Here is a 19350-nt window from a genome sequence, read left to right on the forward strand (position 1 = left end):
ACAGTAAAACTAGTTTATAGATGTAAAACAGTAAAACAAAATGGTAAAAACTTGCAACTGGTTTTAATGCTACCTGTTTGTCAGTGGGAGTTGGGAAAAATACAGCCTTTAAATTTAGTCTTGGATACGGATGTTAATAGTATTGGTTCTAAATGTTGTCAAATTGTATAAAAAGTGTGTTTATTGTTTGTCAAACAAGATATTTCAATTAAAAATGTTATAACTATTAACGTCAGCGGCCGCGATCGAATTGCACCACCAGATTTCCTGTTGCAATATTTCACACTCCCTAGTCTAATCAACCCTCACTTCACACAGATAATCATCAGAGAGTGGAAGGTTTGCTGCTCAGCTGCAATTCAGTTCATAAAGGAGGAAGAAACTTCATCATGAACGCATCAAATGTCATGACAGAGGACCGGGTTTATGCTGGGGTCTTTGGCTGCATTATGGTGATAGGTCTGCCACTCAATGCAGTCGCACTGTGGATTCTTCTTCGCCGCCACAGCCTCAAATCGCCCAACGCAGTCTTCATGGTCAACCTGGCACTCTCAGACCTGCTAGTCATCATCTCTTTGCCCATGAGGATCTACTTTCACGCCACCCGTGAATGGCCTCTGAGCAATATGGCGTGCCAATTCATCACAATGCTTTTTCGCAACAACCTCCGCTCCAGCGCCTTCTTCATTACTTTCATCAGCGTGGACAGACTTCTGGCTGTGGTTTATCCTCTGAGGTCACGCCATCTTCGAACTTCATCTAATGCCTGGAAAGGAGCAGCAATGGTCTGGCTATTTGTGCTGGTATTGAATGTTCCAGAGACTTTGGACTTTGTAAAAAATGCCAACAGTAGTTGTTTTGATTTCAGTCCTGAAAGGAGACCAGGTTTAACTAAAGGTATAGCATTTGTATATTTTGTGTTAATCGTCACAATGCTAGCAGTCAACATTGTGTGCACCCTTATGGTGTCTTGGGTACTGCGTAGACATCTCAGTGTCTCTGCGATCAACAACAAGATGAATGTAATGCTGATCTTTGTCATGAACTTGGTTTTGTTTACTATCTGTTTCCTACCTTTGTCAATAGGTGTAGTTACAGTTAAACCTACTGAATTAAAGCCATTGATATGTCTTAGTGCTGTAAACTGTTGTCTAGATCCATTTTTATATTACTTTTCCTTTGATGGCTTCTGGAAGAAAAAAGAAGATGCGGATCCGGCAAGAGAGCAGTAACCTTAGGACATGCTATTTCAATGTATAATTCCAGTCATATTATGGTTCCTATTTTCCAAAAAAAGTGATTGTGTAGCCATGGGACAGGTATTTTGTTCAACTGTATTGGGAGTTTTTTTTTTATTTATTTTTTTGTAGGTAATTGTTTAATAAAATGTTTCTAAAGCTTCAAATAACAATGATGGACTAAGATTGTAAAAGGCTTGTTATTAGAGTCAGGAAATTTTGGCAAATTTTGAACACTTCTTCTGTTTTCAAAGAATTGTTAATAGTTGGGGAAATATGCTCATCTGAGAATTAGACATAGAGGCAGATCTTATAGCACATAAACAGGAAAGCTGGAGTTGCTGGTAGACTTTTCTCAGCTTCAGTCAGAGACAATGGTCGTGTCCAAATTCATGGGCTGCATCCTCCTGAGGCCGCATTTGTAGACCTATTACGTCACAGCGACACGCCGAAGGCTGTCCAAATTCGCAGACTCCTCCGAATGCAGCCGACAAATGCGTCCTCCTTTTCCCCGAATTTGAAGGATGGGTCGGGTGTGTCCTTCGTGGCCCACTATATCCCAGAATTCATAGCGCGGCCCAGCCAAACTCCGGTTTCCAACAATGGCGGCTGCTACTAAGTTTTAAAATTACTCTTACTAATCTTTCTGAGTCACAACATAAACTTTTAACATATTTTCAGGCGAGAAAGTAGCTGTGTAAACATCAAATATCTGCTCGGTTTATTAAGATATCGCATATTTAAAAAAGTGCTTTGACGTTTTCGGAGACGTCTGTTACCCACCAGCTCGATAGCTAGCAGGGAGCTCAAGGGTCACTGAAGCCGCCGAGAACGGCACAACTCCCGGCACATCATTTTCAGATCACTGCGGACTTTCGCTACTCAGGTTAAACGTAATATATGTCACTTAGACAACCTAAAAATGTTATTGTTGGGCTTTTTTCAGTGTTTTGTTTGTTAGTGAGTAAATCGGTTTGGCTGAAATTAAAGTTATTAGATTAGATAAAATAAAACTTTATTAATCCCCCGGGTGGGTTCCTCCTTGGTTTTCACACAGCTGACTAAACGTCAAACAGAAAACTGATTAAAAAGAAGTATGAGATGGTCGAGAATTTACGCCAGTGTCCTGTTATAGTTTAGATAGCAAGGAGCAGACAGCCGAGTTTATTAAACTCCACCGACACAGCGGTGACGCAAATCTGAAGGCTAGACCGTCCAATTTCCCCAGCGGTTTACTTCCGGCCTACCCGACCTTCTGAGGACTCGGCCCACGTAGACCGCGAAGGCCGGGTCCTCAGGAGGATGCAGCCCATGAATTTGGACACGACCATTCTGTTACCCCTGTGATGGTGTTGTTCCTGTATCATCAAAGCAATGTTAGTCCAGCTGCAACATCGCAACTGACCAATCACATTGTCAGAGCATTCAGTTTGCATTAGCTAAGAAGCTAACTAATGATATTAAAAACTATCACAAGCAAAGCAAGCTAAATTTGCCAAACAGCAAACCTAATTTGATAATGAATTTCTTATATTGTATTAATTAATAGAAAAAACCCACTTGAAACATTTACTATTTGTTCCAGAAGAGAGTTTATATAAACAAAGGTATTTTTGTTTTCTTTTTTCCACCGTTGCATAGCTTTGACATCACACAACGTGACTGGTCCATTGCAGCATTACTCTTCATTGTAATAATACTCATCCAGGATGATCAACAGTGCAGCAATCTGGTAATTGCTAATAGTTACATTTTTTAAATGAGTGTGCATATCAACCAGGCTTACATTCATACTGACTGTTCTCACCTGCCTGACCTTTACAAATACCTCATGAAGTGCTGTTCAGTGTTCTGAACTTCAGCTACTTCAGCTGCTACTGAGGAGAGGGGCTGTGTGCTTGCCTGTGTGCAGGAGGAAGGTAAAGACAGCACCGATGACATCTAATCTGATAGCAATTTTTAGTATCAATAAGTATCTGTTTATTCACACACACACACACACACACACACACACACACACACACACACACACACACACATATATCTATAAGCATAAATATAAAGCATCTTGCAGCAGTGAACAAAACTTGAGAATACTTACTGGTGAACAGTTTATTATTGAGTTTATTATAAGTTCTACTATGAAATTTGATCCCTGGCTTTTTATTACTTAATAACCATTCGTGTCAATTATTTCTAAACTTTGTTACATCTTATAAAACTATGTTTGCTTTTTTAGATAAGAAGATATTACATTAAAAAAAATTCAAAACCATGTGAAAAACAAATTGTTTTATTTTTTTACGTAAGTGATATAACTCCTGTTGCAATACTTGACTTTTTAACCTCTCCAGTCATCTCACTTGATACAGCTAAAGATCACAGAGATGAATGTGTGAGTGTTGTGCTCAGCTGCAGTTTTAATCAAGGGTATGTATACATTTCTTTTATCGCCATGAGCACATTAAACATTCACTATGGCCGCACAGGTTTATGCTGGGGCAATATGATTGTTTCAGACCTGCTGTTGGTCATTATCGTCTCTTACTTTCATCTTGCCATAAATCATATCCTAATGAGTAGAGCTGTTAATATCAGCTGGTATGTCATGTGTTGGATTTGAAAACAGCAAACTTAATTTACATCAGTAACCGCAACGAGGGTTTCCTGTTCCATGCTAGCTCTCCTCACGTCGCACAGATGAACAGCACAGAAGGACGTTCGCTGCTTGGCTGCAATACTTCATAAAGGACGAAAAAGAACGTCTTTTCTGATCATGAACATATCAAACAGCACCACAGAAGATGAACAGGTGTATGTGTTACACCCCTGAAAACAGGGGGAAAAGAATCACGAGAGTGATTATGACTTGCGTCTCTCATGCAGTAGTTTATTGCAGTGAAAATGAACAGAAACGTTTCACATTCTGTACTGCTTACTGTCACATGGTGGAAGACAAACACTAAATAATAAACCAAAATACTAAAGTGCTTACTATATTATGCCAGAAGAGGTTTCCTGACAAAATGGCTGACAAAAGCGGCGTTTTTAGCTCCTGCCGTTATCTTAATGGCCATTATACAGTACAAAACTGAGGCTCAAAACCGCCACGTATATGTGCACAAAACTGTAATATAATGCTTCTAACGCTTAAAAAACAATGAAGGATTACCTCTTAAATATCTTGACAGTGTACAAATTGGAAATATATCAACTTTTGAACACTTTTACCCCTGAAAACAGGGGGAAAAGAATCACGAGAGTGATTATGACTTGCGTCTCTCATGCAGTAGTTTATTGCAGAGAGGAGAACGCGCGAAAGCCCCCTAGTGGAGAATAGAGACACTACTAATCGATCCCAGAAAAGGCTTACTAGCCGATCACTGATGTATAGATTGCATTTCTCTAAAGTAACATGAAAGCCATTAATAGAACATGAAAAATAATAAACTCTTAACCATTTTCTTACCATATTTACATTATTTTTGTCCTTATATCAACTGATATGAATTAGTATTAACTGAACAGTTTTATATGCAGTAGTCCTTGAACAGTAGTCCTTCAACCTGTCACACTCTCCCCCACTCAAAAAATGTGGTCCCGACATTATACCAACAAATTGCTTTTCAATTCAATTCAATTCAATTTTATTTATATAGCTCCAAATCACAACAAAAGTCGCCTCAAGGCACATTATATTGTACAGTAGATAGCACAATAATAAATACAGAGAAAAACCCAACAATCATATGACCCCCTATGAGCAAGCACTTTGGCGACAGTGGGAAGGAAAAACTCCCTTTTAACAGGAAGAAACTTCCGGCAGAACCAGGCTCAGGGAGGGGTGGCCATCTGCTGCAACCGGTTGGGGTGAAAGAAGGAAAACAGGATGAAAGACATTCTGTGGAAGAGAGACAGAGATTAATAACAGATATGATTCGATGCAGAGAGGTCCGTTAACACATAGTGAGTGAGAAAGGTGACTGGAAGGGAAAAACTCAATGCATCATGGGAATCCCCGGCAGCCTACGTCTATTGCAGCATAACTAAGGGAAGATTCAGGGTCACCTGGTCCAGCCCTAACTATATGCTTTAGCAAAAAGGAAAGTTTTAAGCCTAATCTTGAGAGTAGAGATAGTGTCTGTCTCCCGAATCCAAACTGGAAGCTGGTTCCACAGAAGAGGGGCCTGAAAACTGAAGGCTCTGCCTCCCATTCTACTTTTAAATACTCTAGGAACAGCAAGTAGGCCTGCAGTGCGAGAGCGAAGTGCTCTAATAGGATGATATGGTACTACAAGGTCATTAAGATAAGATGGGGCCTGATTATTTAAGACCTTGTATGTGAGGAGCAGAATTTTGAATTCAATTCTGGATTTAACAGGAAGCCAATGAAGGGAAGCCAAAACAGGAGAAATATGCTCTCTCTTTCTAGTCCCTGTCAGTACCCTTGCTGCAGCATTTTGGATCAGCTGAAGGCTTTTCAGCGAGTTTTTAGGACATCCTGATAATAATGAATTACAGTAGTCCAGCCTGGAAGTAATAAATGCATGAACTAGTTTTTCAGCATCACTCTGAGACAGGATATTTCTAATTTTAGAGATGTTGCGCAAATGGAAGAAAGCAGTCTTACATATTTGTTTAATATGTGCATTGAAGGACATGTCCTGGTCAAAAATGACTCCAACGTTCCTCACAACATTACTGGAGGCCAAGGTAATGTCATCCAGAGTAAGAATCTGGTTAGATACCATATTTCTAAGATTTTCAGGGCCGAGTACAATAACCTCAGTTTTATCTGAATTAAGAAGCAGAAAGTTAGCGGCCATCCAGGTCTTTATGTCTTTAAGACATTCCTGCAGTTTAACTAATTGGTCTGTGATACCTGGCTTCATGGACAGATAGAGCTGGGTGTCATCTGCATAGCAGTGAAAATTTATGCTATGTCTTCTAATGATGCTGCCTAAGGGAAGCATGTATAATGTAAATAGAATTGGTCCTAGCACTGAACCCTGTGGAACACCATAATTTACCTTAGTGTGTGAAGAGGACTCTCCACTTACTTGAACAAATTGGAGTCTATTAGATAGATATGATACAAACCACTGCAGTGCAGTACCTGTAATACCTACAGCATGTTCTAATCGCTCTAATAGGATATTATGGTCAACAGTATCGAACGCAGCACTGAGGTCTAGCAGGACAAGCACAGAGATGAGTCCACTGTCAGAGGCCATAAGAAGATCATTTGTAACCTTCACTAAAGCTGTTTCTGTGCTGTGATGAGCTCTGAAACCTGACTGAAACTCTTCAAATAAGCCATTCCTCTGCAGATGATCTGTTAGCTGTTTGACAACTACTCTTTCAAGGATTTTTGATATGAAAGGAAGTTTGGAGATTGGCCTATAATTAGCTAAGACAGCTGGGTCTAGAGATGGCTTTTTAAGTAAAGGTTTAACTACAGCCACCTTGAAGGCCTGTGGTACATAGCCGATTATTAGAGATAGGTTGATCATATTTAAGATCGAAGAATTAATTAATGGCAGGACTTCTTTGAGCAGTTTTGTAGGAATGGGGTCTAAAAGACACGTTGATGGTTTGGAGGAAGTAATTATTGAAGTTAACTCAGAAAGATCAATTGGAGAAAAAGAGTCTAACTTAACATTGATGGTACTAAAAGTAGCTGTAGATAATATTACATCTGTGGGATGATTATTGGTAATTTTTTCTCTAATGATAAAAATTTTATTTGTGAAGAAGTTCATGAAGTCATTACTAGTTAACGTTAAAGGGATGGTTGGCTCAGTAGAGCTCTGACTTTTTGTCAGCCTGGCTACAGTGCTGAAGAGAAACCTGGGCTTATTTTCTTCAATCAGTGACGAATAGTAAGATGTTCTGGCTTTGCAGAGGGCTTTCTTATAAAGCAGCAAACTATTTCAACAGGCTAAATGATGATCCTCTAAATTTGTGACACGCCATTTCCTCTCCAGCTTACGAGTTATCTGCTTTAGGCTATGTGTTTGAGAATTATACCACGGAGTCAGGCACTTCGGATTTGAGGCCTTAGATTTCACAGGAGCTACAGTATCCAGAGTCGTACGTAGTGAGGAGGTAAAATTATTAACAAGATAATCGACCTCTGTTGGAGTAGCGTTCAGATAGCTGCTCTGCTCTATGTTGGTACAGGGCATTGAAGATGATAACAGTGGGTGGATTATATTCTTAAACTTAGTTACAGCACTTTCAGAAAGACATCTACCACTATCTTTTCAGTCTATATTCTCTTGTAGTCAGGACATCAACAGTAGAGTGAACCAATGTCCTCAATTCTGTGGGTTTAACACCTGTTTCACCACAGTCCATCACTGGTGACTGAAGACAAAGTCTATAACCAGTCCATATGTGAGTCTTCACAAAGTCTATTGTCTATGGTTGTAATCCACAGATGGGGAAAAGTTAATGTCTTTTTCTTGATGACAGTCTGTAAGTCCAGTTTTCAAGTCATCCGTTAAAAAGTGTCAACTTACATTCCATACAAACCAATGGGCTGAGTGCAGTATGACTGCACAGCTGGAAACCATGGGACCAGACCCGGGTACACAGGAAGCAGTTGCGGTGCTGGCTGAACACTTTAGCAGGATGGGGTGCCCAGTTGGTCATACGTCATCCGTCTCGGCGGGTGTGTCTCTCGCTGTGGCCGCTGAGGTGACTCTTCCTCAAGTCTCTCGAGTACAACAGGTGGGGGAGGAGCAGGTATGTCACCTGCAGTGGGCTCTGCCTCCTCACAAGTTGTCTCCACGACAGCTGGGTCAGGCGCCTCCAGACGGTCTCCAGCAAGAGGCTCTGGTGTTGGTGCAAGAGCAGGGGTTGAAGCTGCGGGCTGAGACGTTGCTGTAAGAAGTTCTTGATCTGATGGCTGGGACACAGGTTGAGGTGGTGCGTAATGACAGCGGTATTCATCAACACTGCCCTCATCATCAGAATCTGGCACAACAGCGACGGGTTTATCAACCTTTTTCTGTTCATGTCTTGTACGATTATCTTTTTCAGGCACTTTTTCAAAAGGTAAGTGGTCACATGACATAAGCAAGTTTCTGTGAAGCACTCTAGAGCGCCCTCTGCCTCTCTCCGGTCTTACCTCATAGATAGGGAGGTCAGGCCCCATTTGTCTGACTACTGTGTGAACAGTGTCCTCCCAATAGTCTCTCAGTTTCCCTGGGCCTCCTCTAGGTGTCAGGTTTTTGACCAGAACTCTCTCGCCAGGTTGTAACACAGAACTCCTTACTTTTGTGTCGTAGTGTCTTTTGCTCTTTTCAGCAGCTTTCTTTGCATTCTCATTTGCTATAGAGTATGCTTGTTCCATGCCCTTTCTCCATTTTTCAACATAGTCTCTGTGGTCACTAAAATCTGTTTCTGAGTACAGTCCAAAGAGCATATCTACTGGTAGCCTGGGTGACCGTCCAAACAGTAGGTAAAATGGGGAGTAGCCAGTGACTTCACAACGTGTGCAGTTATATGCATACATTAACTTGTTGATAGATTCCTTCCAGTTTGACTTTTGTGTTTCAGTTAGTGTTCTAAGCATTTGCAACAATGTCCTGTTCATACGTTCAACTTGACCGTTCCCCATTGGGTGATAGGGTGTTGTCCTAGAACCGGCCATGCCACACAGTTTCTTGAGCTGACTGAATAGCTGATTTTCAAATTCACCTCCTTGGTCATGGTGAATGCGACAGGGGAAGCCAAACTTTAGGGCATAGTCATTGAATATCAGGTTTGCAGCAGTTTTGCCTGACTTTGAGGTGGTGGCATAAGCTTGCGCAAAACGTGTGAAGTGGTCAGTTTCACTAAATATATTCATAACCACCTTTGCATTTTTCAAGATGGAGAAAGTCTATACATACCAGCTCAAAGGGCTGCGTAGTTACAATGTTTGTTAAAGGAGGTCTTGTTTCATGGCTGGGCTTTTTCTGCTTTACACAGGAAAAAACGTTGGTCACATAATGCTCAATGTCTGCCTGCATGTGTGGCCAAAAGAAGCGTTTACGTATCAAAGACACTGTGCGATCAACACCTTGATGGCCCATATTATTGTGTAGCTCTTCAAGTACAGTCTTTTTGAACTGATCTGGCAGGACTAGTTGTTTCCGGGCAGAAGTGAGTCTGTACAAGATGCCATGGTTATCTAGCGTTAACTTGCCCCACTCTCTGAACAAGCATTTTGTCTTAGGGTCAAATGTTCTTAGCTCTTTGGGCAGTGGTTTTGAATCTGTCTGTTTACACTGTAATACAGGGCTTATAACAGGATCAGACTTTTGCGCTTCATTAAGCTGTTCTTTTGGTATGGGTGTAAATGTTGCTTCTGCTGGCTCACCTTCTGCTGTGACTGACATTGCTGCAGCTGACAGTGTCCATGTGGCAGGTGTGCCTTTCTGTACCTCAATGGCCTGGATAGCAGCTGAGATAGTGTCCGGTGGCACTTCCTCAGAACAGTCTCTCATTAAGGTTTCTACATCAAGTGGCATTCTTGATAAAGCATCTGCGTCACTGTTTTCCTTCCCTGGTTTGTACTTAATGGTGAAGTGAAAATCAGCGAGCTCAGCGACCCATCTTGATGTGGTGGCATTCAGTTCAGGTTGTTATCGCTATAGACAGTAAATGTACAAATAGTACAAATAGTACAAATAGTCTCTGAATTTGTCAGTGATAGCCCACTTCAATGCTAAAAATTCTAGTTTTCCTGCATGGAAGTGGTAGTTTTTTTTCAGCTGCTGTTAGAGTACGGGAGCCATAAGCAATAACTCGCAGCTTACCATCTTGTCTCTGGTACAACACGGCGCCTAGCCCTTTGTGTGAGGCGTCTGTGTGTACGATGAACGGCTGTGTGAAATCTGGGAATCCCAGCACTGGTGGGTGGAGCAAACAGTCTATTAGTTCCTCAAGTGCACTTTGATGCTGGTCAGTCCACACGATTTGTTTTGAGGAGGGCACAACTTGACTGGCTCTCTTTGGTCTTGCCTTTGGCCCTTTTGTGGTGTCTGAGTTCTCTGTGGTTTTGTCAGCTTTTAACAGTTCATACAAACAACCTGCTTTTCTGGAGAAGTCTTTTATGTATTGTCTGTAGTAGGAGAGAAGGCCTAACATTTTTCTGAGCTGACCAACATTTTGTGGTTTTATACCTTTGAGTGCTTTGACTGCTTCTGTCACGATCCTGGGTCCTTTTGACCCAGCGTTTTGTGTTTTCTACTAGTGTCATTTTGGTTCTGTTCTTCCTCCGGTTTAGTGTTGTTCTGTTCTGCCGTCTACCCTTGTGTTAAGTCCGCGTTTGCTAGTCTGTGTCTTTGTGTGTATGTGTTTCCTGTTTTATTGTGACGGTCTGTGCCTTATGTCAGTGTGTCCTGTTTACGTTCCTCCACCTCGTCAGCTGTGATGTCTTCCAGGTGTGTTCCCCTCCTGTTTCCCTTCCCCTGATTCCTGGCGTGTGTATTTATAGTGTGTGTTACCTCGTCCTCGTCGCTGGTTCGTCTGTGTTGTTTCCCCTCGTTCTCCCTGCGTCTCGCCATGTGTGATTTCCCGGACCTCCTGCATCTGTGTTTCTGGTTTGTTTTGTTAGTTTCACCCAGTTTAGGTTTTTCAGTTCTCGTTCACCTGCCTTTGTTGTTTGTACCACGCGTGTAATAAAGACTCACCTGCACCAGAGCTGCCGCCTTTTGGGTCCTCTTTATAAACTCCACACGCCCGCCACACCGGGCGTGACAGCCTGGGAACCAGCCACCATGGACCCTCGGCATTCAATCCATCCGAGGAGCTCCAAGATGACATCGCTTATAATGTGGAGATTCTCCTCGGAAGTGGCTGGAGAACCCTCCGTATGAGCTTCGCCGTGCTGTTGAAAGCCGGCTTCAACGGCTCTTTTCTGGCCTGCCTTGGCTTTTGGGATCTCTTCCTCCGACCATGCAGGCTTTTCTCCGGCGCACACCTCACCTTCTCTCAGCCACCCTGCCTCGCTGCCCGACTTGTCGGAGGTGAACTTGCCCGGCCCGTCAGAGCCATCTGCGGGGAAAGAACGCCGATCGGCGCGCCCGGCGCGCACCCCACAGCCGGACGTTCGGACTTCTAATTCGCCGGCTGTGGTGAGTGAGGACTCTTTTCCGTTTTCGGACTGTTTGACTGTTCATTCTGGGGCTGTGTTCTGTGCAGCAGATAATGATAGGAACAGCTTATCGCCTGCTCTGCAGGTCTCAGCTCAGTTAGCTGCCCGCAGCCATTCTCAGCTCAGTTAGCTGCCCGCAGCCATTCTCAGCTCAGTTAGCAGCCTCGCAGCCATTCTCAGCTCAGTTAGCAGCCTCGCAGCCATTCTCAGCTCAGTTAGCAGCCTCGCAGCCATTCTCAGCTCAGTTAGCAGCCTCGCAGCCATTCTCAGCTCAGTTAGCTGCCTCGCAGCCATTCTCAGCTCTGTCTCCAGTGCCACACTCTGCTCAGTCTCCAGTGCCACACTCTGCTCAGTCTCCAGTGCCACACTCTGCTCAGTCTCCAGTGCCTCACTTAGCTGCTCAGTCTCCAGTGCCACACTCTGCTCAGTCTCCAGTGCCACACTCTGCTCAGTCTCCAGTGCCCCATTTAGCTGCTAAGTCTCCAGTGCCTCATTTAGCTGCTAAGTCTCCAGTGCCTCATTTAGCTGCTAAGTCTCCAGTGCCTCACTTAGCTGCTAAGTCTCCAGTGCCTCACTTAGCTGCCCAGCCTCCAGTAGCTCACTTAGCTGCCCAGCCTCCAGTAGCTCACTTAGCTGCCCAGCCTCCAGTAGCTCACTTAGCTGCCCAGCCTCCAGTAGCTCACTTAGCTGCCCAGCCTCCAGTAGCTCACTTAGCTGCCCAGCCTCCAGTAGCTCACTTAGCTGCCCAGCCTCCAGTAGCTCACTTAGCTGCCCAGCCTCCAGTAGCTCACTTAGCTGCCCAGCCTCCAGTAGCTCACTTAGCTGCCCAGCCTCCAGTAGCTCACTTAGCTGCCCAGCCTCCAGTAGCTCACTTAGCTGCCCAGCCTCCAGTAGCTCACTTAGCTGCCCAGTCTCCAGTGCTCCCAGTTTCACCTGCAGCCCAGGCCCCTGTGCCGCCTGTAGCTCAGGCCCCTGTGCCGCCTGTAGCTCAGGCCCTGTGCCGCCTGTAGCTCAGGCCCTGTGCCGCCTGTAGCTCAGGCCCTGTGCCGCCTGTAGCTCAGGCCCCTGTGCCGCCTGTAGCTCAGGCCCCTGTGCCGCCTGTAGCTCAGGCCCCTGTGCCGCCTGTAGCTCAGGCCCCTGTGTCCCCCGTAGCTCCGTCGCTCATTCCGTCACCAGTCTCACACACTCACTTCATGCAGGGAGAAGGTCTAAGTTCCTCCCAGGGAGATTCCTGCGCTTTAGCTGCTTCAAGCGAAGTAATGCACTCCAGGGCCTCCCCAGAAGCTAGGTTTCACCCCCCAGCTGTTTCTGGACCCCTGAAGATTAAGCAGCTCTCAGAGAACTCCTCCGTGTCAGTGTTGCCTGGGCAAAACCAGTGCTCGGTGCATTGCCAGTCACCTCTGTGTCAGCTAGTGGCCTCCATGACCGCTGGCTCAGTCATGGCTTCCGCTGGAGGGTCCGAGGGACCGCTCCGGCCTTCGTTTCCTGTCGTCGCTGGAGGGTCCAAGGGACCGCTCCGGCCTTTGCTTCCTGTCGTCGCTGGAGGGTCCAAGGGACCGCTCCGGCCTTTGCTTCCTGTCGTCGCTGGAGGGTCCAAGGGACCGCTCCGGCCTTTGCTTCCTGTCGTCGCTGGAGGGTCCAAGGGACTGCTCCGGCCTTTGCTTCCTGTCGTCGCTGGAGGGTCCAAGGGATCCGTCCGGCCTTTGCCTCCTGTCGTCGCTGGAGGGTCCAAGGGATCCGTCCAGCCTGCAGCGCCTCCGTCTCCGGCTTCCACGCCGCCGCCAGCTGCAGCGCCTCCGTCTCCGGCTTCCACGCCGCCGCCAGCTGCAGCGCCTCCGTCTCCGGCTTCCACGCCGCCGCCAGCTGCAGCGCCTCCGTCTCCGGCTTCCACGCCGCCGCCAGCTGCAGCGCCTCCGTCTCCGGCTTCCACGCCGCCGCCTGCAGCGCTTCCGTCTCTGGCTTCCACACCAGCTGCCGCCTCTTCATTCACGCCAGCTGCAGCGCCTCCGTCTCCGGCTTCCACGCCGCCGCCAGCTGCAGCTTCACCATCCACGCCAGCGCAGCCTCACCATCTACGCCGCCAGCTGCAGCGCCGCCGCCTCCGGCTTCCACGCCGCCGCCTCCGGCTCCACGCCGCCGCCTGCAGCGCTTCCGTCTCTGGCTTCCACACCAGCTGCCGCCTCTTCATTCACGCCAGCTGCAGCGCCTCCGTCTCCGGCTTCACGCCGCCGCCAGCTGCAGCTTCACCATCCACGCCAGCGTAGCAACCTCACCATCTCGCCGCCAGCTGCAGCGCCGCCGCCTCCGGCTTCCACGCCGCCGCCTGCAGCGCCCGCGCCTCCGGCTTCCACGCCGCCGCCTGCAGCGCCGCCGCCTCCGGCTTCCACGCCGCCGCCTGCAGCACTTCCGTCTCTGGCTTCCATGCCAGCTGCCGCCTCTTCATTCACGCCAGCTGCAGCCTCACCATCTACGCCGCCAGCTGCAGTGCCTTCGTCTCCGGCTTCCACGCCGTCACCTGCGGCCTCTTCGTCTCCGGCTTCCACGCCGTCACCTGCGACCTCTTCGTCTCCGGCTTCCTCGCCGTCACCTGCGGCCTCTTCGTCTCGGCTTCCTCGCCCGTCACCTGCGGCCTCTTCGTCTCCGGCTTCCTCGCCGTCACCTGCGGCCTCTTCGTCTCCGGCTTCCTCGCCGTCACCTGCGGCCTCTTCGTCTCCGGCTTCCTCGCCGTCACCTGCGGCCTCATCGTCTCCGGCTTCCACGCCGTCACCTGCGGCCTCATCAGCGTCGCCTGGTCCAGCCTCCAGTCTTGGCGTCGCCTGGTCCTATCCCGTCGGGGTCTGCTGCTGACTGGCCACTTTCCAGGCCACTGGCCAGGCGACATCGCGCGCGTCGTGGGCGGCCCCGGACCGCCTTCGCCTGAGTCGCCGCCGCTGCCGTCCTCACGGCGGCCCCTGAACTGTGCCCGCGTCGCGGCGCCGCTGCCGTCCGCACGGCCGGCCTCCTGAACTGTTTCCTGGGCTCCGGTGCTGTCGGCCCCCTGGCCGACCCCCTGAACTGCTTCCACGTGGCCGCCGCTGCCTTCCGCACGGCCGGCCCCCTGAACTGCTTCCACGTGGCCGCCGCTGCCTTCCGCACGGCCGGCCCCTGAACTGCTTCCACGTGGCGCGCTGCCTTCCGCACGGCCGGCCCCTGAACTGTCTGGGCTCCGGTGCGGTCGGCCCCCTGGCCGTCCCCCTGAACTGTGCCCACGTCGGCACCGCTGCCGTCCTCACGGCCGGCCCCCTGAACTGTCCGGGCTCCTGGGTTGTCGGCCCCCGGGCCGGCCCCCTGACCTGGGTCCACATCGCCACCGTGGCCTTCCGCACGGTTGGCCCCCGGAACTGTTTGGACTCCTGTGCGGTCGGCCCCTGGCCGGCCCCTGAACTTTTTTCTGTTTTAGACTCTGTTTCCTTGGGCTCCAGTGTGTTTCTTTTGTTGTTTTTGGTGCTGGCTCGTGTTTTGCTTTTGGTTTTTTGTCCCTCTTGTGCTCCTGTTTTGGTTTTGCCTCGAGCCCTCCGTCCTGGACCCCCACCGCCCGCCCTGGTCGGGTTGTTTGTTGTGGTGTTTTTTTTTCTCTCTGGCTGTTTTGTTTCCTTGTTGGGCTGTCTGGGGCCAGCCTTTGACGGGGGGGTACTGTCACGATCCTGGGTCCTTTTGACCCAGCGTTTTGTGTTTTCTACTAGTGTCATTTTGGTTCTGTTCTTCCTCCGGTTTAGTGTTGTTCTGTTCTGCCGTCTACCCTTGTGTTAAGTCCGCGTTTGCTAGTCTGTGTCTTTGTGTGTATGTGTTTCCTGTTTTATTGTGACGGTCTGTGCCTTATGTCAGTGTGTCCTGTTTACGTTCCTCCACCTCGTCAGCTGTGATGTCTTCCAGGTGTGTTCCCCTCCTGTTTCCCTTCCCCTGATTCCTGGCGTGTGTATTTATAGTGTGTGTTACCTCGTCCTCGTCGCTGGTTCGTCTGTGTTGTTTCCCCTCGTTCTCCCTGCGTCTCGCCATGTGTGATTTCCCCGGACCTCCCTGCATCTGTGTTTCTGGTTTGTTTTGTTAGTTTCACCCAGTTTAGGTTTTTCAGTTCTCGTTCACCTGCCTTTGTTGTTTGTACCCACGCGTGTAATAAAGACTCACCTGCACCAGAGCTGCCGCCTTTTGGGTCCTCTTTATAAACTCCACACGCCCGCCACACCGGGCGTGACAGCTTCAAAGTCTGCAGGATCCACTTTACTGCCCTCTGCAGACACTATTCTGCCCAAATAGCGCACCTCAGACATGTCACACTTACTTGGCTTAAGCTTTATACCAAAGCCTCTCAATCTCTGGAGCACTTTTCTCATGTCCTCCAAGTGATTTTTGAACGTTTTGCTGTAAACTAATGTGTCATCCAGATAGGGGATGCAGATGTTGTCGTGCAGCCCATCCAGGCACTCTTCCATACAGCGTTGAAATGCTGCAGGGGCATTCATAAGTCCAAAGGGGATGCGAATCCACTCATATAATCCCCAGGGGGTCACAAAAGCAGTGAGTGGACGACTTTCTTCTGACATGAACCCCTGGTGGTATGCTTTCCCCTGATCTAAAAGCAAAAACCAGGAGTTTCCACCCAAACTGTCCATAATGTCCTGGACACGTGGGATGGCCTGGCGGTCAGGATGGGTTTTCCGATTCAAGTCTCTGTAGTCTATGCACAGTCTTAAAGTACCATCTTTTTTTCTAATACAAACGACTGGTGAGGAGTATGACGAGTCTGACTTTCTGACCCAGCCTTGTGCTATTAAATCATGCAGGTAACTTTTCATCTCTTGGTAGAGTGGCCGTGGCACAGACAGGTATGTGCGTTTGAGTGATTCGTTGTCTTTGAGTGAGATGGTCATTTTCAGTTTTTCAATACAGCCTATATCATTGTCTGTTTTAGAGAAAGAATGGCATTCCTCTCTGAGCATCTGTTTCGCTAATACTCTCTGCTCTTCACCCAGGTGGCTAAGATCTACAGGTGGGTCCCACTCTTCACTAGAGCCACACTGGGCTTGTGTGTTTGTCTGGTTAACAGTAGCTACAGATGTGGCTTTTTCAAACATCTGGGCAGGTAAAACAGCTGTAATAGTCTGAACCGAGCCAACTAACGTACGGCCTGGAATGACAATTTCATGGTCAGTGGGGTTAGAGACACCTAGTGCTATGACTGGTAAAGTACCCTTCTTAACTTTAACCAAAGTGTCAAAAAACTCAAGATTGTCTGGCCACTGAGGGTTTAAGTCTGGCTCAAATATCATGACCATGTCCTGTTTAAATGGCCCTGCTGCTATATGACCCTCAACATGCATGTGGCTTTGTTTAGGTACAGTAATACAGTCTTTCTTTGTCATCACTTTGTACTCGTCCACTGTGGCTGTGTCCGAATTCAGGGGAAGGATGCGCATAAGGACACTACCTACCTACGTCACAAGGTAGTGTCCTTAGACGGACGGGTAGTCAGGAAGTGAGCGGCTGTGGACAGCCCCCTTTTTTTCTCCATAGAAACTTTATTGAACAAACAATGAGTCACAACATCTAAATGGCTGCGGACAACCTGCCGTCGTTCGAGTCCGCCCACAACTCAACGTTTATGCCAAACGCAAACGGCACGTGCGAAAACGGGAAAAATGGATCGGATAATGTTGCTCCGTGCCATGTGCACTGTTCTAATCCACGATGAGCTACAAAACCAGCACAAACATTGCCGGCATGTGTGGTACCTCAGGCTCATCAGAGCCAGTCACATCCAGGTAAAATAAGCTACCCTAAACTACACACATTTAGGAAGCACTCAGCCATCCCAGCCAGGGAAACCAGCAGTCAGCTGAGACTGAAGAAGTCATTTGGATGAGTGACCAAAACGTGTCCCCCACTGAAAACGCGACATCCAAATGAACAGAATCAACTGTTAAGTCCATTTGCTAATGTCAATAACTGAATACTAGCCAGTCATGCGTACACAGTCACCATGAAGAAATAGATAAAATAAATGTCCCTGAAGCTGATATGACAACATGCAGTATGCATTCACAATCATGAATTGGATCCCGTAACTCATGTGTGTACCTGGAATGGCAGTAAAAATGCCACAAAGCTGAAAACAGGGTACCCTAGAATACAGAAACATGCTGAGTTACACAGATGAACTGTATATGCATGAAAGCATAAGTATTGTCACAGTGCAGTAGTACATGTCACATAACCATAATAATCAGAATAATGCTTGGATCCCTCAAAATAAATGAAACCATACGCTGCCACCATAACTGTTCATGTCGTTCTCCACCTTTCATCCAAGCAGAGTAGAACCATATACTGCAGGATCAACCTAAGTGTTCCCGTCCTGGACCGTTTCTACAACCAGGAGGACACGAGGCCCGATTTTCGGCTAAGCAGGGAGTCCTTGGCAGTGTTGCTAAATCTCCTGGACCAGGATCGGCGCCATGGTTGGGGTGCCACAATTGAGATCCTGGTATTCACATTCTGGTTGCCAAGTGGAGCATCCTACAGGCTGGTGTCAAGAGTGTTTGTGATGCCTCGTTCCACTGTCCACACCATTGTCCACCGTGTCACTGAAGAAGTGGTGGCCATTCGCCACCAGGTCATCCACCTCCCAAAGACACCAGAGGACCTGGAGGCAGTGTCCCGTGGGTTTGCAGGGCTGGCACGTCACAGAGCCTTCCTGAAAGCGGTGGGTGCAATCGACGGCTGCCACATCCACATCAAGTGTCCAAGCGGCCCTGATGCGGCCCTGATGGTCAGTGCTACAGAAACAGGAAACTGTTTCCTTCTATCATCCTGCAGGCAGTCTGTGACCATCAGGGCTGCTTCATCGACACCTACGTGGGCTGGCCTGGTTCGGTGCACGATGCCAGGGTGCTCCGCCACAGCCCACTGTACAGACAGTTGGTCTACCCTCCTCCAGGACATTTCATCCTCGCAGATGGGGGGTACCCATGCCTCCAACGTCCACTCCCCCTCATCACACCCTACAAGAGGCCAGTCCGAGGTGTAGGAGCCCAGCGCTTCAACAGCCACCATTCCAGGGCACGCTCCATCATAGAGCGTGCGTTAGGAATGATGAAAACGAGGTTCAGGGCCATCTTCCTGCAAGCGCTGGAGGTGCACCACACCTTTTTACCCCACGTAAGTGACCATCCAATGACATGTGAATATTGCAACATCTAATGTTTGTGCGCAAATGGTGTGTGTGTATTACACACATATATAGGTGTGTGTGTGTAAACATGTATATATATATATATATATATATATATATATATATATATATATATATATATATATATATATATATATATATATATATATATATATATATATACATACATATATATATATATATATATATGTACACATGTACACATATATATATGTATACGTGTGTGTATATATATATATATATATATATATATATATATATATATATATATATACACAAATATATATATATATGTATATATATATATATATATATATATATGTGTGTGTGTGTGTGTGTGTGTGTGTGTGTATATGTATTTACACACATACACGTGTGTGTTGTAACCACTACAGGTTGTGACAGCCTGTGCCGTCCTCCACAACATCTGCCTCAGTGCCGGTGACATCGTGGCCCCAGTGGATGAGCCTGAGGACGATGGTGCAGAGGATGGGAGGGGAGGCTGGGTTGGAGGCAGTCAGTGGTGCTCTTTGGCGGGACCAACTGTCATCTGAGGTGTCAGCCCTGGAGGAGGTACCACCAGACCACGACTACTGTTAACAGGCAAGTGCAAATTTGTGTAGGAACCTTTTCTCTGGTGGCATATGGCACTTCATGGCACTCCTGCCTGCATATCTCTGACATCTTAGTGATGCTGCAGCCGTCGATAGAGCCAGCACTGCAAACCTGTGGAT

At 47.5% G+C, this 19350-nt stretch overlaps 2 protein-coding genes across 2 annotated transcripts; both read left to right on the forward strand.

Annotated features, from left to right (window-relative positions):
* Positions 1-264: 264 nt before the first annotated feature.
* Positions 265-1571, forward strand: LOC120432946 (lysophosphatidic acid receptor 6-like). Its single transcript, XM_039598378.1, has one exon. It carries the CDS (start codon positions 390-392, stop codon positions 1230-1232), a length of 843 nt encoding a protein of 280 aa, XP_039454312.1. The 5' UTR covers positions 265-389; the 3' UTR covers positions 1233-1571.
* Positions 1572-17677: 16106 nt separating this feature from the next.
* LOC120443540 (putative nuclease HARBI1) lies at positions 17678-19170 on the forward strand. The gene is made up of 3 exons (XM_039622402.1): positions 17678-18193; positions 18241-18582; positions 19012-19170. Exons 1-3 carry the CDS (start codon positions 17678-17680, stop codon positions 19168-19170), a joined length of 1017 nt encoding a protein of 338 aa, XP_039478336.1.
* The last annotated feature ends 180 nt before the right edge of the window (positions 19171-19350 follow it).

The sequence above is a fragment of the Oreochromis aureus genome, linkage group 14, assembly GCF_013358895.1.
Source record: "Oreochromis aureus strain Israel breed Guangdong linkage group 14, ZZ_aureus, whole genome shotgun sequence".
Taxonomy (NCBI): domain Eukaryota; kingdom Metazoa; phylum Chordata; class Actinopteri; order Cichliformes; family Cichlidae; genus Oreochromis; species Oreochromis aureus.

Bases quoted from the DNA above. Each gene is read 5' to 3' on its own strand.
- LOC120443540 (XM_039622402.1), top strand. From the start codon at position 17,678: ATGAAACCATACGCTGCCACCATAACTGTTCATGTCGTTCTCCACCTT. The intron at 18,194-18,240 runs GTCAGTGCTACA...ATCATCCTGCAG, and splicing joins GCCCTGATGCGGCCCTGATG to GCAGTCTGTGACCATCAGGG. The intron at 18,583-19,011 runs GTAAGTGACCAT...TAACCACTACAG, and splicing joins ACCACACCTTTTTACCCCAC to GTTGTGACAGCCTGTGCCGT.
- LOC120432946 (XM_039598378.1), top strand. From the start codon at position 390: ATGAACGCATCAAATGTCATGACAGAGGACCGGGTTTATGCTGGGGTC.